Here is a 26823-nt window from a genome sequence, read left to right on the forward strand (position 1 = left end):
TGGTGAGATCACAGAATATGTTCCTCTTAAGTCAAATTATGCAACTTTTAAATTTAAAGAGAAAACCATGGAAGCAAAACATTACACCCTCTTTCAAGTATGGCGATGGTAGTGTGATGGTCAGGACTTCTTTACTGCTTAAGGATCAGGATGAGTTCACATATAATTTCTGCTATTGACCAGAATGTCATGAAGAAGAATGGTAGGCCATCATATTCTGGTTAGGGAAATATTCAGAAGCACCATGACAAGCCCACCTCTAAATACTTCAAAACTAAAATTGGCCTTCTGTGGCCTTTAAAGTCTGTGTTTAATATGCTGTGGCTGTATTATCCTTTTTTAGCATTTACATTTTCTGAGAAATCAAATTTTGGGTTTTCAGTAAGCCACACTCATTGAAATAAAAAATAAAATAAAACGTTATTAATTAATTAATTAAATTAATTAATTACGGGGAGAATGTGGCCGCTTTTCCTGAACTCTTGGGTCCACATCAGCAACCTGTTGTTCTCATGTCTGTCTGTGAAACGTGTGCATGATAAGTTTACACAGACGTTTTAGTTTAAAGAGGATTTTTCCAATCCGCAGAGGGTCAGATATGAACGTCTGTGATGAGCTGGTAGTGAAACAGAGCAGCTGGTGAACAGGTTCTGCTCTCTCCACTCCCCCCTCCTGGTTCCCAGATTGGTTCAGTCCGGGCTGCTATCATAAACAAGATGGCTGCTTGAGTGTTGACGCGCCGAAGTTGAGTTTTATCTCGAATTCCAAACCTAAACGCCATCTTCTCCTTTAACCAAATTGCTCCCCGATGCGATAAAATCCCGGTAAGTGAAAATTAGCCCCAGTTTTTCTCTCTGAGGTGGAAACGTGTGAATGTTGCCTCCATTAGCCATCTATGGCTACCGTAGCCTGCAGCTAGCTGGCTCTCTCCCTACTGGTGAACACTGGGGGTTTTACTGGGAGGAATTCCTCCCAGCTGGACTGCTTGTTTATGTGGAAAGAGAGGGAAGAGGAAGGATGACGTTTTAATAGGGTCATCTGTAGATGACAAAAACCAGGTTTGAGGATCCACCATTGATGCTCGGAGCTAACGTTAGCAGCTGAAAGCTAAGATGTTGGCAGGGGTCCGTTGAAAGACTGGAGTGCGGCGGCTGGTCAGGGTTTTCTGTCCCGTCATGTGACCGGGCTGTTGCCGGCTTCTGTCAGCAGCATCCTCTGCTGTCCCGGTCGGTGCCACGGACCTCCAGGCACTGTGAGGAATTCGGTCCTCATCATCAGCTGAGGTTTATACCTTTAATTGTTGCTTAGTGAAATAATCCAGACAACCCAGTCTGATCTCATTGTCTGTGGTGGGAAGTAAGATGAGGTTTTCTTTAGATCACATCTAACCTCTGCTGACTTCTCTCTGCTGTGGTTTTACTTCTTTCACTTTCCCCTTTCAGAACTCAACACAGGCCTCTGTCACACCATCCCTCTGCTTCTCCTCCATCGCTACACCTATCAACATCCCTTCACCTCCAATTGACTACTCCATATTTCCTCTGTCCTTCCCTCACCCAGGTCTGAAGCATCTAAGCCCCGTCTAACCTGAGCTGAATCTGAACATCTAGATCTGGTTCCTGGAGCTTTTGTTTTTGTCTCCTGACATTAGGATAGGTCTCACTCTTTATTAGACACTTATCTCCACTAGCTCCACATGACAAGATGCATTACTGAAAAACAGGGAAAACTTCCTGTTTGAGCTCATGACACGGTCTAGTTAAAGGTTTTTGCTTCAGGTCATTTATTTATAACTCAGCTGCAAGTTTTTCTGCAGAGAACCCACTGTCTCATGTCGTCTTGAATCTGCTCGAATACATGTAGTAGCAAAAATTTGTGTAGAGCGTCACAAAAACACAGGTTGGTCTGCAGGGGTCAATTGGAATTAAATGCTAAAATGTCATAGCAATACTAAACGTGTCGCCGCAGCACAGACACACCAGTCTGATAGTTGGATAACTCTCACTCTTTTTTTTATTTACGATTTATCTCTGCTTTGACAAGCAGTTTTCAAGGTTTTTTTTAAAACAGTACTGGATTTCCCATTTTTAATCTTAGTGTAAACCACTTGGTTATCAGAACCAGACTGCTTGCTTTGCTTCCTGTCCACAGTGTCTTCCCAGTGCTTTGACACATCAGTGTTGTCGATGGCGAGCTGAAGGTCAGTGGCGTCGATATGAGTAAGAAAACCCTGAGGTCCAGCTATGTCACAATGAACAGAGGTCACCAGTGTTATCTAAATATGGTATATAGATGTGTGGGCAAGGAGTCTGATGTGGAGGTGAGCTGCTGCTGCCACGGGTGACACCAGGTGTTTGGTTTAGGGGGAAATTACCTTTTCACACAGAGGCAGGTTGGTTTACATTTCTAACTTTCCCCTGAAGGGGGCGGTAATATACATAATTATGCTTTTTTTGTGGCTTTACATCATGTTATAATGTTATTCCTTCATCATAAACATCTCATCTCCATGGCAACCACTCAGAACTGCCTAAACACTTGCTCTCCCTGAGCTCTTCCTTTTCCTCCTCTGAGCTGCAGTCCCCAGACCGAGCCTCCACCTCACAGAGCAGCCCCTCCCCACCACTCAGATCCTTTAGACTAGCCAGCAGCAATTAGCGAACATCCTGTGGAGAGGAGACAGAGGCCCAATTTCAAGGTGTCAGATACGGTTTTAATGCAAAGTCAAATTTATTGTAAGTCATGTTTGACATATACAGTACTTTTATAACAACTGAACATTACATGGTTACTTCATTGTGCTATAAAATGGCACAGTGCCTAAATGCAAACTCTTTTCAAAGCTGCTTTGTGTAGTTACTGTTTGTTTATCAATGCTATTTAGTTTGAAAGCCTCAGGTGTGACAAAGCAAAAATCTGTTATTTCCGAAAACCGTCTTCTTGCCCACCTGAGCTGTGTATCTGAGCAGCTCCTCTGCTTCGCTGATTATTGCTCCGCTTGCTGTCAGTTTATTTTACGTTTACTGATTTGGTTGCTTCTGAAGGCAGGTGGGTTGCTTGATACAAATTTTTTGTTTCACACTTATTTTTTTTTATTGTTTGTAAGAAAATGTATTCTTAACCCCTCCTGTTTATTGGATTTAACTGAACTTCGACGTACCTAGCTGAAAACAAGTTGAACATTTTTGTTTGTGTATAATAAAAAATGAAATTAAGAGAGTTTGACCGTCATGTTTCATATTGCAGAGGCTTTTGCAACCGACATCCATTGAGTTCTGGACATACGATGTCCCGGTGAGAAACAAGCAGAACTGTTCATATGTTGTAAGAATTTTGCAGAATACATTCTGTGTAAGAAATCAGCAATGCTGATATGAATCTCACTCTGCTTCATGTTTTCTTTGCTTCTATGTCCTATTTTGCTTTTGTTCCAAAGTGTCTCGGATGTCATGGACGAGTGGCCGGAGAGAGTCAAAGCCCGAAATCCAGAGCAGCTACACTGAGACTCCTCCAAACCGAAGACATCATGGAGATGAGAATAGTTCAGACGTAGGCCGTCAGCTCAGCAGAAACCCATCTGAACAGACATCAGATAGTTTTACTGAGGCCCTGATATCCTTTTCTTTGCAGCAATCTGAGTGTTTTTGCACTTCAGAGCTAAACATAGAAAGCAAGTAATGAATGATGCTGGCCATGGTGACTTAGTGTAAATGGCTATTAATCAGCACAGCTCAGTGACAGTATTCACTGATCAATCTTCCTGCCCCACTCAGTTCTCCTCTTGCTCCCTCTCCCCGCCGCTGCCCTTGTCCGTTTGGATTCACTGCCACCTCCTGACCTGTCTGGCCTCCTTCCCACATCACCATGGCCGCTGGCCTGGGGATTTTGAAGCTGCTGCGAGGGGTCCGCCAGCTGGAGCTTCACCGCCTGATTCTGGCATTGATAGTTTTCTGCCTGCTCTCCATGGCGTTCTTGGCTTACTACGTCTCCAACAGCCCCAAAATCAAGGACCCACCACCTTTACCCTTCAGTGATTGTGGTGGAGGTGGGGGGACGCCGCTGGGAATGGGTACTGGGGCCGACGGCGGCGAGACGGGAGGCCAGAGGTCCCCTCTCTTCCTTCCGGGGCGCCAGGGGCGACTCCAGGAGGTCAAGACGATTGACAACTCCAGGACAGAGCCAGTGGTTCTGGTGTTTGTGGAGAGCATCTATTCCCAACTGGGCCAAGAGATCGTTGCCATCTTAGAATCGAGCCGCTTCCACTACCGCACAGAGATCGCTCCTGCTAAGAGTGAGATGCCCACGCTGACGGAGCACAACCGTGGGCGATACGCCTTGATCATCTATGAAAACGTGCTGAAATATGTCAACCTCGATTCGTGGAACAGAGACTTGCTGGACAAGTACTGTGCCGAGTACGGAGTGGGCATCATTGGTTTCTACAAAGCAACTGAGAACTCGCTTCATAGTGCACAACTCAAAGGTTTCCCCCTCTTTCTACACTCTCACCTCGGACTCAGGGACTACCGTATAAACCCCAGCGCTCCGCTGCTTTACATCACCAAGCCCAACCAGGTGGAGCAGGGCTCTTTGCCGGGGGATGATTGGACGATTTTCCTGTCTAACCACTCTACATATGAACCAGTTCTTTTAGCCACCCCTAAATCCTCAGATCCCCTGGCACATTTTGGACCCGGCCCCTTGCAGGCCCTCTATTCCACCGTGGTGCAGGACCTGGGGCTCCACGATGGCATCCAGAGAGTTCTCTTTGGAAATAATCTCAATTACTGGCTTCACAAGCTGGTGTTTGTAGACGCCATCGGCTACCTGACGGCGAAAAGACTGTGTTTGTCATTGGACCGCCACATCCTGGTGGACGTGGATGATATATTTGTGGGCAAGGAGGGGACTCGTATGAAGGTGTCTGATGTGGAGGTGAGCCATTTCCCCTGCATTACATGATAGATGTTCTATTCATTTATCTCGAAAATGTGACTTGAGTCTAATAGAGTTAGCTGCATAAGTGAAGATTGAAGGATATTTCATAATATTTCAATTCGATTTTTTTCTAAAATGATATTGAAAAATACTTTTTAAATTTTAGATATTTTGGGATGTTTCTTGAAACTGCCATTCTGTGTTGACTAGGGAAGCAACGCAGAATCGACTTAATCGCTTTAGGATTAAGTGTCGATTAATGCTTTATTAGATTAAAATAACTTCCAATCGACTAACTAATAACTTCCACTTGGACCTTTATTTTCAGTGTTGTAGTTTTACTATCTCATAAGACGAACTCCTCAGTCAATAACTTGCATCCCTAACGCTGACGGTTGCCATTGCTGATTCTTTCCTCAACTTCATGTGTGTCAAATCTGTGTTGCCAAGACCATGATGGAATATGATAATGGATGCTAGTTGAGTCAGGGTTGCATTAATTGTGGTTTTCGTAGTTCTTTTTATGGCGAGTGAGTTTTTTTTTCTGTATTAGGATTCCGTTTTAGGAGATCAATGTTACTAGCTCTGATTGATTCCCCAGAAACTGCTCCATGTCAGCTTTATGAAAAAGAATTTCAGTTCTCCAGCTGTGGAGAACATGTCAGAAAACCTGTGTACTGTTGGCAAATACACCAAGCTCCATTCTCGCTGTGTCCTTGCTTTGCTCTGACAACAGAGTGAAGAATTGGTTGCACTTCCCCTTTTCTTCCCCTTCACATGCTGCTCTTGAACCCAGCAGTGATTTGGCAGCTATTTCTGTCAGCAGGTCTGACTGACGATTTCAAAAATACCTCTGTTGACATCTGTTTTGTTCAGAAAAAAGATGTAAATGTGACTGACGCATTCCTGCAAAAGAAAAAAAGAAGAAGAAAAAAAACAACAACTCTCAAATGTATTTTTGTTGAAATGAGGTCAAATGTCAAGAAGGTACAATGATAAAAATGTTGGCTTCCAATTTTCCTCATCTGTAAACGATGCTTATTAGGAACATTTCTATAGTAAACCTTTGTTTCTCACAAGTTGTTTGGACTTTGCTTAGTGTTCTCTGGTTTTTTGCAGGCCTTGCTGAACACTCAAAATAAGCTAAGAGCGCTGGTTCCTAATTTCACCTTCAATCTGGGATTTTCCGGAAAATTCTATCACACAGGTACTAAACGTTGTAAGATTAAATCAACCCTTTTCCTCTTTAATGATTCGTGTCGCTCTGAGTTTTGTAGAATCCGACTGCCACTTGGAGGAGACTATAATTTGTTGTTGTTCTGCGGGTGTTTCCAGGTACCGATGAGGAGGACCAGGGAGACGACATGCTGCTGCAGCACAGGAAGGACTTCTGGTGGTTCCCTCACATGTGGAGCCACATGCAGCCTCACCTCTTTCACAATGTCAGCGTCCTGGCTGAGCAAATGAAGCTCAACCGGATCTTTGCTCAGGTAACAGGAGACTCAGATGGAGGCTGTTTGTTGAAGGAACTGTTCAGTAACAGAGAAACGCTGGATGAATGTTGGGTCTTTTCAGCTCTTTTGTCTTAGCCTGATTTGTTGCATTGAAGAACACTAATAAACAGAATGTGAGAGTTAAGCCCCCCCCCAAAAAAAAACAACCTTTCCTGACATTTAGAGAAGATTCTCTGCATATTTGGCTGATGACGACAGCCTGATACCATAACGCTCCATGTTCTGGTCCACGCCTTCAATTAGTTTTTGGACAGAAGTGCTGAATAAACCACTTCACTTCTCGAAGCATTGCAGCTTTACACACTTATCATTCCCATGATAAGTGTGTAAAGCTCCACCTTTGATCCTGTTTGTACGATCAAAGGTGGAGTAAATGTTTTAAAGATCCAAAAACTGTAGCAGCAAATTGTTGTTCAGACAAGAATCATCCAGCTCAGGTCAGAACGGTCTGACCTCCGCTGCCCAAAAAGGCTGTAAATTCACCATTATGTGGAACCAGGTCCCTACACGGCCATATTTTTAGGTGTGCTATGCTCAAGCGCTGGTTTATACAATCAGTTAATTGATTATTGAAATAATCGTCAGCTAACCGATTAGTCGTTAGCTGGAGTAATAAAAAAATGGCCATTTGCTGAAAGGAAAACACAATCAGACCTGTAATTAAGCCAAAACTGTGACAAACATGTGGACATTTAGAATAAAAAATCTAAATATGTGCAACCCATATATTTAGATTTATGGGTTGCACATAAATCTAAATATATGGGTCATCTTTAGCTTCTTTTATCTTTAGCTTCACCAGATTCAAGTTCTGTAAAAAAATAAAAAAAATATTGTGCACGTTTTGCATAAAATGTATTAAAATAATCAACAGATTCTTTGCATCCTTTTGCTACAAATGATCAAGCAGACTCTAAAGGAATGCTTTGTCGTTACATTTTTGGCTACAAAATTGTCATTTTCATATTTGATAAAAGGATGTGAATTATTTGATCATTTTTAATGGATTTCTAATATTGCGGAAAAAATTACTTCAATGAAAAATCTGCAGACTGCAGATATTTCATTTATTAGTTGTGAGAATAGTCAATGGAATAATCGATTAGTAAAGTAATCATTAGTTTCAGTCCTGCTAAAGTCAGAGCAGTACGTTGCTGTTAACACAACTCTCCCACTAAAGTTCTCAGTCCTCCTTCCAGGAAAAACTAAACGCTTTACTGCACGTGTTCCACGTAATCTAATGTCTAAGACTTTGTTCTTCTGAGGAGGAGCTCTGAGACGTTTGGGTTTTGCTGCCCTCTGTAGGAGCATGGAATCCCGACAGACATGGGCTACGCAGTGGCTCCGCACCACTCCGGGGTCTACCCTGTCCACACCCAGCTGTATGAGGCCTGGAAGTCTGTGTGGGGAATCAAGGTGACCAGCACTGAAGAGTACCCTCACCTGAGGCCAGCGAGGTACCGCCGGGGCTTCATCCACAACGGGATCAAGGTCGGTGCTCTCTACTGGGTTCGGCTCACAGCCAGCTACAGATCCTGCTGCTGATTTTCTGTTGGATCCGACCGATAGAGATGAGGATCTTTCAGTGTCTCGTGGTTCGATTGCCATCTTTAGTGTCACAGTGCAATTCAGAAGCTGATTTCTTTTCAAACGGTCTCGAGATTCTGTTCAAATGATGCGACCGACAAGTGAAAAAGACATTTAAACCAAATCTGTACAGTTCCCTAATGTATCCAATTTCATTAGTTTATGTTTTAATGAAAAGTTGTTTGTTTTTTTTTTCATAAAATTATGTAAATTAATTTACCAGTATTAAGATTAGCTTTTTCATTTCTGATGCCTTAGTTTACCACATGCCTTGATGGCTGCAGCTATATCTTCATTTTCCTGCTTATTGTTATCAATGTAGGAAGAAATTATTGTAATTTGTTTGTCCTTTGCACACCCTACTCCAGGGCCCTTGCTTACCATGGGTAGGTTTGTCTTATGTAAAGGGACTCAACGCATCTAATTGAGTGTTGGTGACCTCACCGTGAACAAAAATGCTTTAATATTCAAAATAAATAATGTCCGACTACTGAAGTTTGAGGCATTTTCTCTCGTCATTTATCCACTCAATGAGTTTGGGTTGCTAATGTTATTTTGCCAGCATAACTTATCTTAACTTATTACAGTAGGTTGACAACATGCTAGCTGATGTTAAAACGGCAGGGTACTTGTGGGTAACCATGACAACCAGTGACAGTTTTTAAGGCCTTCAGCAACCAAGTTGCGCACACATCTGCTGTCAATAATTCCTCTGTGCTCACAAATACGAGCAGCAAAAGATGGAGATGTTTAACTCGATTTCTGATTGGTCGATTCAGAATTCCCAGGACTATGAATTGGGATTTTGATTTATTTTTTTCTGCACTGTAACTGGCTGCACAGACAGGTTGATGACAGATCCCAGATAACTAACAGTGATCAGTTTCACTTCTGTACAATTCCCTTCACTTGTCAACAGTCGTATTGTTCCGTCTTAAAGCTTTAATGAAGTCAGAGGAGCAAAGAGGTGAACTGATGAAGCTTCTCCTTCATTCTGCAGGTGTTGCCCAGACAGACCTGTGGCCTCTTCACACACACCATCTTCTATAACGAATACCCTGGAGGCTCAAAGGAGCTGGATAAGAGCATCAGAGGAGGAGAACTCTTCCTCACCGTTCTCTTAAACCCTGTAAGTCAACTCCACTCTCATATATACGCTGCACCGCAGAGCTGCTTGAGTTCAATCATCAGCAGTAACTCCTGCCACACTGCAGAGGTGTGTGTAGGCTCTGTCTACAGATGCATCAGCCTGGCAATACATTCTATAGAATACAGTTTCATTTGTGAAGCTTTTACACAAATGAAACTCTTAAACTCTAAAAGTTCTTACTTTGTCTTTTTGTTCTTGAGATCCCCATTGGACACTATATCTGGACATAATTGCTATCATAGGAATGATTGCTTTTTCAACCCTCCCAGTTTCCCATGTGACAGATCCACTTATTCTCTGCCCATGCAATGCAGATCAGCATCTTCATGACTCACCTGTCCAACTATGGAAATGATCGTCTGGGCCTGTACACCTTTGAATCTCTGGTGAAGTTTGTCCAGTGCTGGACCAACCTCAGGCTGCAGACCCTGCCTCCCGTTCAGCTGGCAGAAAAATATTTCCAGATCTTCCCAGAAGAAAGAAACCCACTCTGGCAGGTACAGTTTTGAGGAAAAGTAAACAGAAATAATAATAATAATAATAATAATAATAATAATAATAATAAAAAACATGTATTTGACATTTCCACTGAATGTAAAACAAACAATAATTTTTTTTAGAACCCATGTCACGACAAAAGACACAAAGACATCTGGTCCAAAGAGAAAACCTGTGACAGACTTCCTAAATTCCTTATTATTGGACCACAGAAAACAGGTAAACTTCTCCACCTTCAGTCATTTTTCCTCTTTAGCGTTTTGAATCTCATCATGGTTATGTTTTCTCCTTCCAGGCACTACAGCACTTCACTCATTCCTGAGCCTCCACCCAGCCGTCACTGGCTCCTTCCCCAGCGCCACCACCTTTGAAGAGATCCAGTTCTTCAGTGGAGTCAATTATGACAACGGGATTGACTGGTAGATCTCATTAGCACCGGCTTTACTCCACCTGTACATTCTCTTTGTCCCAGACAAGAAACTCAATATTGCAATATTCAACATTACAATCACAGAATTGCATATTCCAAATATAATGACCATTAAGGTCAAATCCATGACCTTAATGGTCATGGATTTGAATGATTTTGTCTTTATTTTTTCTTTTAGGTACATGGAGTTCTTCCCATTCCCCTCCAACGTCAGTGCAGACTTCATGTTTGAAAAAAGTGCCAATTACTTTGACTCAGAAATGGCCCCCAAACGAGTAGCAGCGCTGTTACCCAGAGCCAAAGTCCTGGCTGTGCTCATCAACCCGACTGACAGAGCATACTCCTGGTACCAGGTATGATGTGGAGCCCTGGACAGCTTTAAACTTAACTCTTTTTTTTTTTTCTTTTAGTAAAAATCTAAAAGATTTGGAGTGCATTAGTTCAGCTCCGGGCTGCACAGTGGCGCAGTTGGTAGAGCTGTTGCCCTGCAGCAAGAAGGTCCTGGGTTCGATTCCCGGCCGGGGTCTTTCTGCATGGAGTTTGCATGTTCTCCCTGTGCATGGTGGGTTCTCTCCGGGTTCTCCGGCTTCCTCCCACAGTCCAAAAACATGACTGTCAGGTTAATTGGTTTCTCTAAATTCTCCTTAGGTGTGAGTGTGTGTGTGTGCATGGTTGTTTGTCTTGTGTTCTGTGTTGCCCTGCGACAGACTGGCGACCTGTCCAGGGTGAACCCCGCCTCTCGCCCGGGACGCAGCTGGAGATAGGCACCAGCAACCCTCCCGACCCCATTAGGGAAGAAGGGTGTAAAGAAAATGGATGGATGGATAGTTCAGCTCCCCTCAGTCAGGACTTTGTAGAAGCAATGTTTCTTTGCAAAAAAAGTATTTTGGGGTCTCTCTAGGGCTGCAACAAACAAATATTCGGTCGACTATTGTGATGATTAATCAAATAAAAAATGTTTTGGCCCATTTTGCAGTTTTTTATGCAATGTTAGAAATGCATTAAAAATACAAATAAGGGGCGTGCTGTGGGGTTAGCACGCCCCACGTTTGGAGGCCTTAGTCCTCGACGCGGACGCCGCAGGTTCGACTCCCTCTCATTATTGTTTGTTTGTTGTGACTCCAGCACCAGAGAGCCCACCAAGACCCAGCGGCCCTCAACAACACCTTCCATGCAGTGGTAACCGCAGCCCCCTCGGCCCCCAGAGCCTTGCTAGTTCTGCAGAAACGGTGCCTTTATCCGGGGGCCTACGCCTCTCATTTGGAGCGATGGCTGCAGTATTACCAACCCAGCCAGGTGAAACCGGATTATTAATACAAAACAATGTTGAGGATTTTTCCTGTAACTCTTGTTGAAGATGAATTAGTTTCTCTCTCCAGTTTTAAATCTGCTCTCCTAGAATCCTCTGACTGTTTCTGTTCCTCCGCTCAGCTGCTCGTTGTGGACGGGGCCTTGCTGCGCTCCAATCCTGTGCTGGTGATGGAGGGAATTCAGAGATTTCTTGGCATTACTCCCGTCTTCAACTACACACAGGCTCTAATGTAATGCAACACACACAAACCCAAGCTGCAACCAAGCAGCTTTTAGAAACCTACAGAGTTTAAGGGAAACTCAAACGTCCTTAAATGAACTTTTTGTGTAAATGTAGAAAAGTGCATTCAGATTTTTGAGACTTTGAAACCTTCTTGTAATATGTTAATGATCTTGTCTCTTTCTGTTTTAATACACAAAATCCTTTAAAGGTTTGTAAAGAATGGCTCCAATAAGACGGTTCGTTGGTTCATATTAGAGAGGCAACATTTCATGTTTCTAATATAATTGTTAGCAGCTACCCAGCTAGCATAGCGGTCTCATCAGGTCACCAATTAACCCATTCTAAGCTTCTGAGACAACTCAGAAATCCAATGTTTCTCTCATCATTGAACGCATCACGGCAAGAGGAAGTAAACAAACAAATGCTTGAAATTGTTTAAACTGTGGAGCCTGAATCTATAACCTATGAAAGTTTTATCTTTTCAAATGGAATTTTGGAAATTAATCCTTTTTTCCATGATTTTTAATGTTTTGGAAAGAGACTGTATATGTAGACAAATATTGAGCTGGTTTTAATTTATCATGCGATAAATTGATTTATTGCTGTTATTGTGACAGACCAAATATAAATAATTAATAACCACTCAGAGCAGGAAAGCTAAGACATTAATACAGAACAATAAATACATTATTTTCTCCGTTACTCTTACATTTCATCAGTTATTAAAACGTATGCTTGTTTTGGTTATAATCAAATCTATTGATCGATTAAACTGGAACAGGTTCCTGGATTCAAAGTCTAATGCTCAGCATTTGAACAGATTCTGGTTCTTTGTGGAGGTCTGGTTCTGTTTCACGTTGAGGAGAATCCAGGTGTGCTGCACTGCAATAACGACTGACTGTTTGTCTGCAGGTATGACGATGGTAAAGGTTTCTGGTGTCAGCGAGTGGAAGGAGCTCGGTCCAAATGCCTCGGGAAGAGCAAAGGCAGGAAGTATCCAGAGATGAGTTCTGAGGTACATCAACACCTCCGTTACTGTAGCACTAGTTCACCACCAAATATTAAGTGTTAGTGAGTTAAGCTGATTACATTATTTAAAAACTGGCAACATTTAATATTGTCACCTTTCTAAAATAATCTTCTGTCATTCTTTGAAAATTTATATATGTAAAAAAAAAAAAAAAAAAAAAAATATATATATATATATATATATATTTTTTTTTATGGCAAAATTGAAGTTTTCTACAGCTGATGTTGGAGGTTTAATAAAACCAGAGTTGTCTTTGATGAGCAGCAACAGGATTGAAAACAACTTAATGCTTTGTTGATTCTTTCTGTAGAATATTGGGATCTCGTTTAAATGTGCAGAAAAAAATCAATCCTATAAAGAAATGCAATTTCTAGTTCTGTGAAATCTGAATGGATTGGAAATGCTCAAATATCGATTTCTAAAATGCATTGAAGTTGTTTGTTTTTCCCGCCTGTATCTGCATATCACCTTGGGCGTCCACTCAAATCACTGGACACTGAAAGACTCCTCTAATCTCTAGTTTTTGTGTGTTCTCTCCAGTCACGTGCCTTTCTAACAGAGTACTACCGTGACCACAACATGGAGCTGGTACGCCTGCTGAACCGGCTGGGCCAACCACTGCCGTCCTGGCTTCATCAAGAACTCCAGAACTCCGGCTGAAGCCGAGGGCCTCTCGTCACGCGGAGTCTGTTCTCCAGAAAACTGCTCCCAACACTTCTTACTAAGCTACTTTTAGAGCTTCTTTTCCCAGGACTCCTGATGAAACGGGGTAGGGGGGTAGAGGAAAACCGGGTAGCTCCATGAACACTCTCTTGTTCTGTGGCCGACCTCAGCCTGCGGCGCCGGACACATCAGCTGAGAATCAAAGATCCAAGGGAATCGAGCTTTAAAGACAAATGAGTCGGTGACTGAAGACTGAAACGATGTGTGGTGTAACACAGGGGGTTAGCATGCACAGGCATACTGATGCTCCCACAGAATGGCGTTGAAGGTTAGAGGTCAGACAGGTTGAAGCAGACATGCTGGTCCTCATCCACGTCTCTCTCTCTAAAACACAATTTCTACTTGATAATCAGTCTGCAGGGCCCCAACTGTGGACTCAAAATAAAGGCTCTGCAGGGATCTAATAAAATAAGAAACCAAGCTACACACACACACACACCTAAACTGGTCAACACCTGAAAACAAGCTGTAGTTTCTTTTGGATTTGATCAGATTAGAACAGTTCGGTGTGTGTGGGATCAGTGTTGTGATGGATTTCCATCCCTATAATCAGCATCTGGGACTCTTCATGCTCTGTGTTACACAGGGAGGCTAGTGAATACAGCGGTTTGGTCCAGTGCTACTGGAGCTCCAGTTCTTCCCAGTTCCACCAGTGAGGCTCTGAACTCCAGCAGCAACATTCAGATTTCTCAGCACCAACTCTGCTCTGCTGGGCCAGAGGAAACAACCACTTTCATTAGAGACTGGAGTTGGATCGACAACCAATTCTTATTTTTATGAACAGCATGATTAAAAAGATAAAATAAAATTTGACCTGCCAAAAAAAAAAAAACGTAAGAAAAACAATTAAAAAGTGGATTGAGCTGTTGGACAGCATGGGTCTGTTATCGCTTAACTTGCTGCTGTTTTGTTTTAGATCACAGCATCAACTTCTGCCTCAACACTTTCAGGTTAAACACCTGCCTGACGCGGCGTTGAAGTTCTGTTTGCAGCTCTGTTTATATAAGCTGGTCAGAGATGGGAAGTGTTGGGTCATTTTAAGGAGCGCTCACTAAGTAAAATTGGTGAGAGCAGCACATCTGGAACAGAACCAGCACCCTGATGCGCAGAAGATTTTCAAAACCTCTGGCTTGTCGAGCCTAATCAAACCTCTAAATTTTCAGCATCTACAGTGTAAATTTCCTCAGTCGCCATCTCGACTAAATCCCAAAGTTTTTACCTGAGAATTGCGCATACAGACATTTTATTTGTTGTTGTTTTAGCAAGAGTGGCTGCACCCTGTTCTAAATCTGTGTACTAATATGGTAAAGCCCAGGTCTGTAAAAAATGACTGAATATAAACAAAAACATCCAGCAGACTGTAACATCTGGTGGCCCAAAACATGCTGAAGCACCACTGCTCCATATAAAATCACGTCTAACTTCTGCAACTGAGTAAAAGAGCAGCTCTGGTCCAGGACGTGCCCAGTGTTGCAGTAACTTTTTATTGCTATGGAAATGACTGAATTCTTCAGTTTAACTTGTTGTGGCCACCACCCCTTTTTTATTGCCTTTTATTTCATTGGTTTAGTTCATATTGCTTTGAGAAAATACACCACAAAATTTAGAAGATTGTCATCCCTGAAAATACAGATGTAGCAGGTCGAAAAAGACCCACATGTAGCTCAAATAGTTAAACTAAAGGATAATGTTACCTTTTTCTTTTTTTTTTTTGTTTGCATTTAGGAGTACAGACATTTCCTGTTTTGAAATGGTTTTTATTGCTTTACGGGTGTTTGATTCTAAACTTGCATTTCCCTGGACCAGAGCTGTTTCTGGTGTGGAAAATAAAAACCTTTTCCTGAAAGCTCATTTTCTTGACTTTAATGCTAAATGTTAAAAAGTTGAGGAAATAAGCGGAAATGTAACTACACTGGTTCAAAACGCAACAAGATTATTCTTTATACAGCTGTTATGTATGTTTCATACAGGCTACATACATGTGGATGGAAAATACAGGTGACAAAGTTCTAACATTAAAACATTAAGTGTTAGAACGGGTACTTTCCACTCGGTTCTCATGTTTTTATGGGATTTCCTATGATGAGATTAAAGTGTTTGAGATGATATAGGAAGCATTTATTATTTATTAAAGGAAGCACCATTTCTTAGCATACAGCAAACTTATCTGCCTCCTATTTTGGCAGCTATTTTTCTTGAAAGGGTAATAAAATTGGTGTCAGTTTTTACTTTGAATGAAGTTAGCACACCACCAAGGTGAAAAAGACCATTCAGCATTTCTCAAATGTAATTTGACAACAGACTGAGGGTTTTAAACGGTTCAAAGACTGATTAAAAGCTGCTGTTTTCTTCCTTTCAGTTTTTGTATTGATGTAAAAAATAAAACGTCAACACTGTTTAATAAAATTTGAGAGGCTGAAATAGAGGTTTTGTTTTCTTTGCTCGTGCTCATTTACGAGGTTCAACATAAAACAAGCAAGAATGCACTCCCAGATTTGAATGTGGGTTATTAACTACACACAGATTCATTAATCAACAACCCACATATAAAGTGGTGTGACAAAAATCTTTCCCCGCTCATGAATTTATTTTTTATTTTTTGCATGTTAGCACTTAGAGTTTCGGGATAACGGGTTTAAATATTAGGCAAATAACAAAATTTTTACAAGAACGAGAAAAAAATACAAACTACCTGACCCTGTAATTGTGATTTCAGTCCCCGTGGAAAGATAAGTGGTTTCACCTGGTTCCGCTGTTTCTAGCCACAGCCAGCCCTGATTACTGCCACAACTGTTCTGAAATATGAAGCACCTGACAAAGAGAAGCGCGTTCTAGTACACATGCCAGACCAGTAGTTGGCGGTAATGCACTAATTTCGTTGTTTGCCAACGGCCAAAAAACAGAGAAGATGAGAAGCAAAAAAACGATCATTAAGCAAAAACCTAAGAAAGGGATGGCAACAACAAATGCAGGTGGGATTATACAGTTTCTAAAGAGAAAAGGGAAATTAGAAATTTAGAAATATTGTGCCTAACAGATTTTTAATAATAATAATATATAATAAATGCCAATATTGTGAAGCAAAGGAAAAAATAAAACACATTATTTTAGTTTGTAGAAAATGTGACATTGAAAGGAGAGGGATTAAAGGACAGTTCAGACAGCAAAAGTACTTTATTGACAGGAGAATTAATAACAAAAAGCAAATTAAGACTTTTGTATTGTATTGTGCCTTATTTCTGCTGTTCTTCAAGTAGAGCTTTGAAGAAAAATGTAGTCCCATTTTAGCCTGTACAAGTCAGGCTAAAAGAGTTATGTTTAGAATGCATTCTTCAGTTGTTTCAGCAAGACTGCCAAGAGATCCCATGCTGAGAAAAAGACAAAAAGAAAACCGTAAATGTTAGCACTTACACAAACGCACAAATCAAGTGAGTGTCTGTGTTAAGCTCATCTTTTTGCCTTCTAGTGTTGGTTTGCAGTTTATTCTTCTTGATGATAAACTTGGTCAAAATCACTTTTTTCATAGCCACAGATGACTGGGTCAAAAACACAACTTGAATGTTCACAGCAGATTTGTACCAATTTTAATTGCCCCAACATGAAGATCTTTCAGGGTCGTGTGAAGACTGTCTCGCTGCTGCAAAAGTGACCTGGTCAAAGTCACTTTTTTCATAGCCACAGATGAATTTGTCACATTTGTACTACCTTAACATGGAGCACTTTCTGAGTATATTCAAGACCGTGCTCAAGTCAAGGTAATAGAAGTGATAAAGCAATGGCTTCTTCTAGCTTGGAAACACAGCTGGCATGAAATCATGTTTGCAGAAAGATACAACAAGAATACCACAACAATTAGCACTTACTGTGTACAGAAATCAAGTGAGTGCCTTTGTTAAGGTAACCTTGATGTAGACTTGTGGTGCTTTGGTTGAGCTTCTCAAATATGGAATTTCAGCAAGACAGTCAAGAGATCCCATGATGAGAAAAAGACAACAAGAATACCCCAACAATAGGCACTTACTGTATGTACAAATCAAGAGAGTGCCTGTGTTAAGGACATTTTGTTACCTTCTACTGTTTGTTTGCAGTTTCTTCTTCTTGACGATAAACTTACAAAGAAGATTACCCAAAAGAGAAGCACTTATGACATAAGTTAACGTCAGTGATTCCATTTCAGGTGACCTGCTTGTATTAGATTCTTCAGGGTTGTGCATCTTATATCCTGAATGCAGACATTTCAAACAAACCCCATCTACTTTCTTTCATAGCCACAGATGAATTTGTCACATTTGTACTACCTTAACATGGAGCACTTTCTGAGTATATTCAAGACCGTGCTCAAGTCAAGGTAATAGAAGTGATAAAGCAATGGCTTCTTCTAGCTTGGAAACACACCTGTCATGAAATCATGTTTGCAGAAAGATACAACAAGAATACCCCAACAATTAGCACTTACTGTATGTACAAATCAAGAGAGTGCCTGTGTTAAGGTCATCTTGTTACCTTCTACTGTTGGTTTGCAGTTTCTTCTTCTTGACGATAAACTTACAAAGAAGATTACCCAAAAGAGAAGCACTTATGACATAAGTTAACATCAGTGATTCCATTTCAGGTGACCTGCTTGTATTAGATTCTTCAGGGATGTGCATCTTATATCCTGAATGCAGACATTCCAAACAAATCCCACCTTCTTTTCAGCTCTGTTTCAGTGGAGTAGACAATGGTCTTCCAACGACTCTTCAGTGATGAGATGGGAACGGCCCTGACGCGATCAATGCGGGCCGTTAAGGATGGCTGAGTGGTCAATCAACTTTATATGTGAGAAGTTGGTGGAGGTTGATTTTGCAACTGGAACTTCTTTCCTAAAAGAGAAAAAATACAAGATTTGAAATATAGTTTTTAATCATCAACAGTATGGGAATCACTATTTCACAAAGCAAGTCCACAATGTTTGTTTTCTGTTGTTTCTTGATGATGATAAAGTCACAGATTTAGATTACCCCAAAACAAGCATTTGGACATTAAGAACCCATGAGTGCATCATTTGAAGTGGTCCAAAAGTGACTGGGTCAAAAACACAACTTGAATGTTCACAGCAGATTTGTACCACTTTTAATTGCCCCAACATGAAGATCTTTCAGGGTCGTGTGAAGACTGTCTCGCTGCTGCAAAAGTGACCTGGTCAAAGTCACTTTTTTCATAGCCACAGATGAATTTGTCACATTTGTACTACCTTAACATGGAGCACTTTCTGAGTATATTCAAGACCGTGCTCAAGTCAAGGTAATAGAAGTGATAAAGCAATGGCTTCTTCTAGCTTGGAAACACACCTGTCATGAAATCATGTTTGCAGAAAGATACAACAAGAATACCCCAACAATTAGCACTTACTGTATGTACAAATCAAGAGAGTGCCTGTGTTAAGGTCATCTTGTTACCTTCTACTGTTGGTTTGCAGTTTCTTCTTCTTGACGATAAACTTACAAAGAAGATTACCCAAAAGAGAAGCACTTATGACATAAGTTAACATCAGTGATTCCATTTCAGGTGACCTGCTTGTATTAGATTCTTCAGGGATGTGCATCTTATATACTGAATGCAGACATTTCAAACAAACCCCATCTACTTTCTTTCATAGCCACAGATGAATTTGTCACATTTGTACTACCTTAACATGGAGCACTTTCTGAGTATATTCAAGACCGTGCTCAAGTCAAGGTAATAGAAGTGATAAAGCAATGGCTTCTTCTAGCTTGGAAACACACCTGTCATGAAATCATGTTTGCAGAAAGATACAACAAGAATACCTCAACAATTAGCACTTACTGTGTACAGAAATCAAGTGAGTGCCTTTGTTAAGGTAACCTTGATGTTGACATGTGGTGCTTTGGTTGAGCTTCTCAAATATGTAATTTCAGCAAGACAGTCAAGAGATCCCATGATGAGAAAAATACAACAAGAATACCCCAACAATTAGCACTTACTGTATGTACAAATCAAGTGAGTGCCTGTGTTAAGGACATCTTGTTACCTTCTACTGTTGGTTTGCAGTTTCTTCTTCTTGACGATAAACTTACAAAGAAGATTACCCAAAAGAGAAGCACTTATGACATAAGTTAACGTCAGTGCTTCCATTTCAGGTGACCTGCTTGTATTAGATTCTTCAGGGATGTGCATCTTATATACTGAATGCAGACATTCCAAACAAACCCCACCTTCTTTTCAGCTCAGTTTCAGTGGAGTAGACAATGGTCTTCCAACGACTCTTCAGTGATGAGATGGGAACGGCCCTGACGCGATCAATGCGGGCCGTTAAGGACGGCTGAGTGGTCAATCAACTTTACATGTAAGAAGTTGGTGGAGGTTGATTTTGCAACTGGAACTTCTTTCCTAAAAGAGAAAAAATACAAGATTTGAAATATAGTTTTTAATCATCAACAGTATGGGAATCACTATTTCACAAAGCAAGTCCACAATGTTTGTTTTCTGTTGTTTCTTGATGATGATAAAGTCACAGATTTAGATTACCCCAAAAGAAGCATTTGGACATTAAGAACCCATGAGTGCATCATTTGAGGTGGTCCAAAAGTGACTGGGTAAAAACACAACTTGAATGTTCACAGCAGATTTGTACCAATTTTAATTGCCCCAACATGAAGATCTTTCAGGGTCGTGTGAAGACTGTCTTGGTGCTGCAAAAGTGACCTGGTCAAAGTCACTTTTTTTATAGCCACAGATGAATTTGTCACATTTGTACTACCTTAACATGGAGCACTTTCTGAGTATATTCAAGACCGTGCTCAAGTCAAGGTAATAGAAGTGATAAAGCAATGGCTTCTTCTAGCTTGGAAACACACCTGTCATGAAATCATGTTTGCAGAAAGATACAACAAGAATACCCAAGTGGTCAATCAACGATTTGAAATATAGTGCAAGTCCACAATGTTTGTTTTCTGGCATTTGGACATTAAGAACCAACATGAAGATCTTTCAGGGTGAAGACTGTCTTGGTGCTGCAACAGTGACCTGGTCAAAGTCACTTTTTTCATAGCCACAGATGAATTTGTCACATTTGTACTACCTTAACATGGAGCACTTTCTGAGTATATTCAAGACCGTGCTCAAGTCAAGGTAATAGAAGTGATAAAGCAATGGCTTCTTCTAGCTTGGAAACACAGCTGGCATGAAATAATGTTTGTAGAAAGATACAACAAGAATACCTCAACAATTAGCACTTACTGTGCACAGAAATCAAGTGAGTGCCTTTGTTAAGGTAACCTTGATGTAGACTTGTGGTGCTTTGGTTGAGCTTCTCAAATATGGAATTTCAGCAAGACAGTCAAGAGATCCCATGATGAGAAAAAGACAACAAGAATACCCCAACAATTAGCACTTACTGTATGTACAAATCAAGTGAGTGCCTGTGTTAAGGACATCTTGTTACCTTCTACTGTTGGTTTGCAGTTTCTTCTTCTTGACGATAAACTTACAAAGAAGATTACCCAAAAGAGAAGCACTTATGACATAAGTTAACATCAGTGATTCCATTTCAGGTGACCTGCTTGTATTAGATTCTTCAGGGATGTGCATCTTATATCCTGAATGCAGACATTTCAAACAAACCCCACCTTCTTTCTTTCATAGCCACAGATGAATTTGTCACATTTGTACTACCTTAACATGGAGCACTTTCTGAGTATATTCAAGACCGTGCTCAAGTCAAGGTAATAGAAGTGATAAAGCAATGGCTTCTTCTAGCTTGGAAACACACCTGTCATGAAATCATGTTTGCAGAAAGATACAACAAGAATACCCCAACAATTAGCAGTTACTGTATGTACAAATCAAGAGAGTGCCTGTGTTAAGGTCATCTTGATTGCTTTCAAGTCCTACTGTTTGTTTGCAGTTTCTTCTTCTTGATGATAAACTTACAAATTTAGATTACCCATAAGAGAAGCACTTATGACATAAGTTACCATCAGTGCTTCCATTTCAGGTGACCTGCTTGTATTAGATTCTTCAGGGATGTGCATCTTATATCCTGAATGCAGACATTCCAAACAAATCTCACCTTCTTTTCAGCTCTGTTTCAGTGGAGTAGACAATGGTCTTCCAACGACTCTTCAGTGATGAGATGGGAACGGCCCTGATGCGATCAATGCGGGCCGTTAAGGACGGCTGAGTGGTCAATCAACTTTATATGTGAGAAGTTGGTGGAGGTTGATTTTGCAACTGGAACTTCTTTCCTAAAAGAGAAAAAATACAAGATTTGAAATATAGTTTTTAATCATCAACAGTACTGGAGTCACTATTTCACAAAGCAAGTCCACAATGTTTGTTTTCTGTTGTTTCTTGATGATGATAAAGTCACAGATTTAGATTACCCCAAAAGAAGCACTTGGACATTAAGAACCCATGAGTGCATCATTTGAGGTGGTCCAAAAGTGACTGGGTAAAAACACAACTTGAATGTTCACAGCAGATTTGTACCAATTTTAATTGCCCCAACATGAAGATCTTTCAGGGTCGTGTGAAGACTGTCTTGGTGCTGCAACAGTGACCTGGTCAAAGTCACTTTTTTCATAGCCACAGATGAATTTGTCACATTTGTACTACCTTAACATGGAGCACTTTCTGAGTATATTCAAGACCGTGCTCAAGTCAAGGTAATAGAAGTGATAAAGCAATGGCTTCTTCTAGCTTGGAAACACACCTGTCATGAAATCATGTTTGCAGAAAGATACAACAAGAATACCCCAACAATTAGCACTTACTGTATGTACAAATCAAGAGAGTGCCTGTGTTAAGGTCATCTTGTTACCTTCTACTGTTGGTTTGCAGTTTCTTCTTCTTGACGATAAACTTACAAAGAAGATTACCCAAAAGAGAAGCACTTATGACATAAGTTAACGTCAGTGATTCCATTTCAGGTGACCTGCTTGTATTAGATTCTTCAGGGTTGTGCATCTTATATACTGAATGCAGACATTTCAAACAAACCCCATCTACTTTCTTTCAGCTCAGTTTCAGATGAATTTGTCACATTTGTACTACCTTCAGTGATGAGATGGAGCACTTTCTGAGTATATTCAAGACCGTGCTCAAGTCAAGGTAATAGAAGTGATAAAGCAATGGCTTCTTCTAGCTTGGAAACACACCTGTCATGAAATCATGTTTGCAGAAAGATACAACAAGAATACCTCAACAATTAGCACTTACTGTGTACAGAAATCAAGTGAGTGCCTTTGTTAAGGTAACCTTGATGTTTACTTGTGGTGCTTTGGTTGAGCTTCTCAAATATGTAATTTCAGCAAGACAGTCAAGAGATCCCATGATGAGAAAAATACAACAAGAATACCCCAACAATAGGCACTTACTGTATGTACAAATCAAGTGAGTGCCTGTGTTAAGGACATCTTGTTACCTTCTACTGTTGGTTTGCAGTTTCTTCTTCTTGACGATAAACTTACAAAGAAGATTACCCAAAAGAGAAGCACTTATGACATAAGTTAACATCAGTGCTTCCATTTCTTCTTCAGATGTGCATCAAGTCCTGAATAGAAGTGACATTCCAAACAATGGCTTCTTCAGCTCTGTTTCAGTGGAAACACAGCTGGCATGAAACGACTCTTCAGTGATGAGATGGACAAGAATGACCTCAACAATTAGCACTTACTGTGTATAGAAATCAAGTGAGTGCCTTTGTTAAGGTAACCTTGATGTAGACTTGTGGTGCTTTGGTTGAGATTCTCAAATATGTAATTTCAGCAAGACAGTCAAGAGATCCCATGATGAGAAAAAGACAACAAGAATACCCCAACAATTAGCACTTACTGTATGTACAAATCAAGTCCACAATGTTGTGTTTTGTTGTACCTTCTACTGTTGGTTTGCAGCTTCTTCTTCTAGAATAAAGCACTTACAAAGAAGATGAGTGCAAAAGAGAAGCCAAAAGTGACATAAGTTAACGTCAGTGATTCCATTTCAGGTGACCTGCTTTTATTATTCTTCATGAAGTGCATCTTTATATCCTGAATGCAGACATTTCAAACAAACCCCACCTTCTTTCTTTCATAGCCACAGATGAATTTGTCACATTTGTACTACCTTAACATGGAGCACTTTCTGAGTATATTCAAGACCGTGCTCAAGTCAAGGTAATAGAAGTGATAAAGCAATGGCTTCTTCTAGCTTGGAAACACACCTGTCATGAAATCATGTTTGCAGAAAGATACAACAAGAATACCCCAACAATTAGCAGTTACTGTATGTACAAATCAAGAGAGTGCCTGTGTTAAGGTCATCTTGTTGCTTTCTAGCCTACTGTTGGTTTGCAGTTTCTTCTTCTTGACGATAAACTTACAAAAAAGATTACCCAAAAGAGAAGCACTTATGACATAAGTTACCATCAGTGCTTCCATTTCAGGTGACCTGCTTGTATTAGATTCTTCAGGGATGTGCATCTTATATCCTGAATGCAGACATTCCAAACAAACCCCATCTACTTTCTTTCATGCCACAGATGAATTTGTCACATTTGTTTCAGTGGAGTAGACTTTCTGGTATATTCAAGACTCTTCAGTGATGAGATGATAAAGCAATGACGCTTCAATGCGGGCACACCTGTCATGAAATCATGTTTGTGGTCAATCAACTTTACATGTGAGAAGTTGGTGGAGGTTCAAATATTGCAACTGGAACTTCATTCCTAAAAGAAAAAAACTACAAGATTTGAAATATAGTTTGTAATCATCAACAGTGAGTCACTATTTCACAAAGCAAGTCCACAATGTTTGTTTTCTGTTGTTTCTTGATGATGATAAAGTCACAGATTTAGATTACCCCAAAAGAAGCACTTGGACATTAAGAACCCATGAGTGCATTCATTTGAGGTGACCAAAAGTGACTTGGGTAAAAACACAATTCAGGGATGTTCACAGCAGATTTGTACCAATTTTAATTGCCCCAACATGAAGATCTTTCAGGGTCGTGAAGACTGTCTTGGTGCTGCAACAGTGACCTGGTCAAAGTCCCTTTTCAGTGACAGATGAATTTGTCACATTTGTACCTTAACATGGAGCACTTGAGTGGTCAATTCAAGACCGTGCTCAAGTCAAGGTAATAGGAAGTTGATAAAGCAACTGGAACTTCTTCTAAAAGAGAAAAATACAAGATTTGAAATCATGTTTTAATCAGAAAGATAGTCACAAGAATACCTCAACAATTAGCACTTACTGTGTATAGAAATCAAGTGAGTGCCTTTGTTAAGGTAACCTTGATGTAGACTTGTGGTGCTTTGGTTGAGATTCTCAAATATGTAATTTCAGCAAGACAGTCAAGAGATCCCATGATGAGAAAACACAACGACAACAAGAATTTGTACCAACAATTAGCACTTACTGTATGTACAAATCAAGTGAGTGCCTGTGTTAAGGACATTTTGTTACCTTCTACTGTTGGTTTGCAGCTTCTTCTTCTAGACGATAAACTTACAAAGAAGATTACCCAAAAGAGAAGCACTTATGACATAAGTTAACGTCAGTGATTCCATTTCAGGTGACCTGCTTGTATTATTCTTCAGGGATGTGCATCTTATATCCTGAATGCAGACATTTCAAACAAACCCCACCTTCTTTCTTTCATAGCCACAGATGAATTTGTCACATTTGTACTACGTTAACATGGAGCACTTTCTGAGTATATTCAAGACCGTGCTCAAGTCAAGGTAATAGAAGTGATAAAGCAATGGCTTCTTCTAGCTTGGAAACACACCTGTCATGAAATCATGTTTGCAGAAAGATACAACAAGAATACCCCAACAATTAGCAGTTACTGTATGTACAAATCAAGAGAGTGCCTGTGTTAAGGTCATCTTGTTGCTTTCTAGCCTACTGTTTGTTTGCAGTTTCTTCTTCTTGACGATAAACTTACAAAAAAGATTACCCAAAAGAGAAGCACTTATGACATAAGTTACCATCAGTGCTTCCATTTCAGGTGACCTGCTTGTATTAGATTCTTCAGGGATGTGCATCTTATATCCTGAATGCAGACATTCCAAACAAATCTCACCTTCTTTTCAGCTCTGTTTCAGTGGAGTAGACAATGGTCTTCCAACGACTCTTCAGTGATGAGATGGGAACGGCCCTGACGCGATCAATGCGGGCCGTTAAGGACGGCTGAGTGGTCAATCAACTTTACATGTGAGAAGTTGGTGGAGGTTGATTTTGCAACTGGAACTTCTTTCCTAAAAGAGAAAAAATACAAGATTTGAAATATAGTTTTTAATCATCAACAGTATGGGAGTCACTATTTCACAAAGCAAGTCCACAATGTTTGTTTTCTGTTGTTTCTTGATGATGATAAAGTCACAGATTTAGATTACCCCAAAAGAAGCACTTGGACATTAAGAACCCATGAGTGCATCATTTGAGGTGGTCCAAAAGTGACTGGGTAAAAACACAACTTGAATGTTCACAGCAGATTTGTACCAATTTTAATTGCCCCAACATGAAGATCTTTCAGGGTCGTGTGAAGACTGTCTTGGTGCTGCAACAGTGACCTGGTCAAAGTCACTTTTTTCATAGCCACAGATGAATTTGTCACATTTGTACTACCTTAACATGGAGCACTTTCTGAGTATATTCAAGACCGTGCTCAAGTCAAGGTAATAGAAGTGATAAAGCAATGGCTTCTTCTAGCTTGGAAACACACCTGTCATGAAATCATGTTTGCAGACAGTCAAGAGATCCCATGATGAGAAAAAGACAACAAGAATACCCCAACAATTAGCACTTACTGTATGTACAAATCAAGTGAGTGCCTGTGTTAAGGACATCTTGTTACCTTCTACTGTTGGTTTGCAGTTTCTTCTTCTTGACGATAAACTTACAAAGAAGATTACCCAAAAGAGAAGCACTTATGACATAAGTTAACATCAGTGCTTCCATTTCAGGTGACCTGCATGTATTAGATTGTTCAGGGTTGTGCATCTTATATACTGAATGCAGACATTCCAAACAAACCCCACCTTCTTTTCAGCTCAGTTTCAGTGGAGTAGACAATGGTCTTCCAACGACTCTTCAGTGATGAGATGGGAACGGCCCTGACGCGATCAATGCGGGCCGTTAAGGACGGCTGAGTGGTCAATCAACTTTACATGTAAGAAGTTGGTGGAGGTTGATTTTGCAACTGGAACTTCTTTCCTAAAAGAGAAAAAATACAAGATTTGAAATATAGTTTTTAATCATCAACAGTATGGGAATCACTATTTCACAAAGCAAGTCCACAATGTTTGTTTTCTGTTGTTTCTTGATGATGATAAAGTCACAGATTTAGATTACCCCAAAAGAAGCATTTGGACATTAAGAACCCATGAGTGCATCATTTGAGGTGGTCCAAAAGTGACTGGGTCAAAAACAC

The 26823-nt window shown here is 40.5% G+C and overlaps 1 protein-coding gene and 1 long non-coding RNA gene across 5 annotated transcripts; one reads left to right on the forward strand and one right to left on the reverse strand.

Annotated features, from left to right (window-relative positions):
* Positions 1–622: 622 nt before the first annotated feature.
* On the forward strand, positions 623–14236 carry ndst2a (N-deacetylase/N-sulfotransferase (heparan glucosaminyl) 2a). 4 transcript variants are annotated; one of them, XM_044137082.1, is made up of 16 exons: positions 623–824; positions 2152–2200; positions 3247–3294; positions 3437–4935; positions 6058–6145; positions 6274–6428; positions 7758–7943; positions 9040–9168; positions 9504–9686; positions 9810–9906; positions 9983–10106; positions 10296–10470; positions 11243–11413; positions 11549–11658; positions 12564–12666; positions 13222–14236. In XM_044137082.1, exons 4-16 carry the CDS (start codon positions 3865–3867, stop codon positions 13339–13341), a joined length of 2712 nt encoding a protein of 903 aa, XP_043993017.1. In that variant the 5' UTR covers positions 623–824; positions 2152–2200; positions 3247–3294; positions 3437–3864; the 3' UTR covers positions 13342–14236. The 4 variants fall into 4 exon arrangements, with proteins under 4 accessions (XP_043993017.1, XP_043993015.1, XP_043993016.1 ...); XM_044137080.1 differs by lacking the exon at positions 2152–2200; XM_044137083.1 differs by lacking the exons at positions 623–824; positions 2152–2200 and adding an exon at positions 1037–1283.
* A 7332-nt stretch (positions 14237–21568) lies between these two features.
* LOC122842857 lies at positions 21569–26570 on the reverse strand. Its single transcript, XR_006372632.1, has 3 exons — positions 26432–26570; positions 25474–25648; positions 21569–21650 (listed from the first exon to the last, which is right to left on the reverse strand). It is a non-coding gene; the product is annotated as an uncharacterized LOC122842857 (long non-coding RNA).
* Positions 26571–26823: the final 253 nt, after the last annotated feature.

Source organism: Gambusia affinis, linkage group LG13 (genome assembly GCF_019740435.1).
Source record: "Gambusia affinis linkage group LG13, SWU_Gaff_1.0, whole genome shotgun sequence".
Lineage (NCBI taxonomy): Eukaryota > Metazoa > Chordata > Actinopteri > Cyprinodontiformes > Poeciliidae > Gambusia > Gambusia affinis.

Coding starts and splice junctions, on each gene's coding strand:
- ndst2a (XM_044137082.1), top strand. CDS start 3,865: ATGGCCGCTGGCCTGGGGATTTTGAAGCTGCTGCGAGGGGTCCGCCAG. Junction 9,687..9,809: donor AAAGAAACCCACTCTGGCAG/GTACAGTTTTGA, acceptor AATTTTTTTTAG/AACCCATGTCACGACAAAAG. Junction 12,667..13,221: donor ATCCAGAGATGAGTTCTGAG/GTACATCAACAC, acceptor TGTTCTCTCCAG/TCACGTGCCTTTCTAACAGA.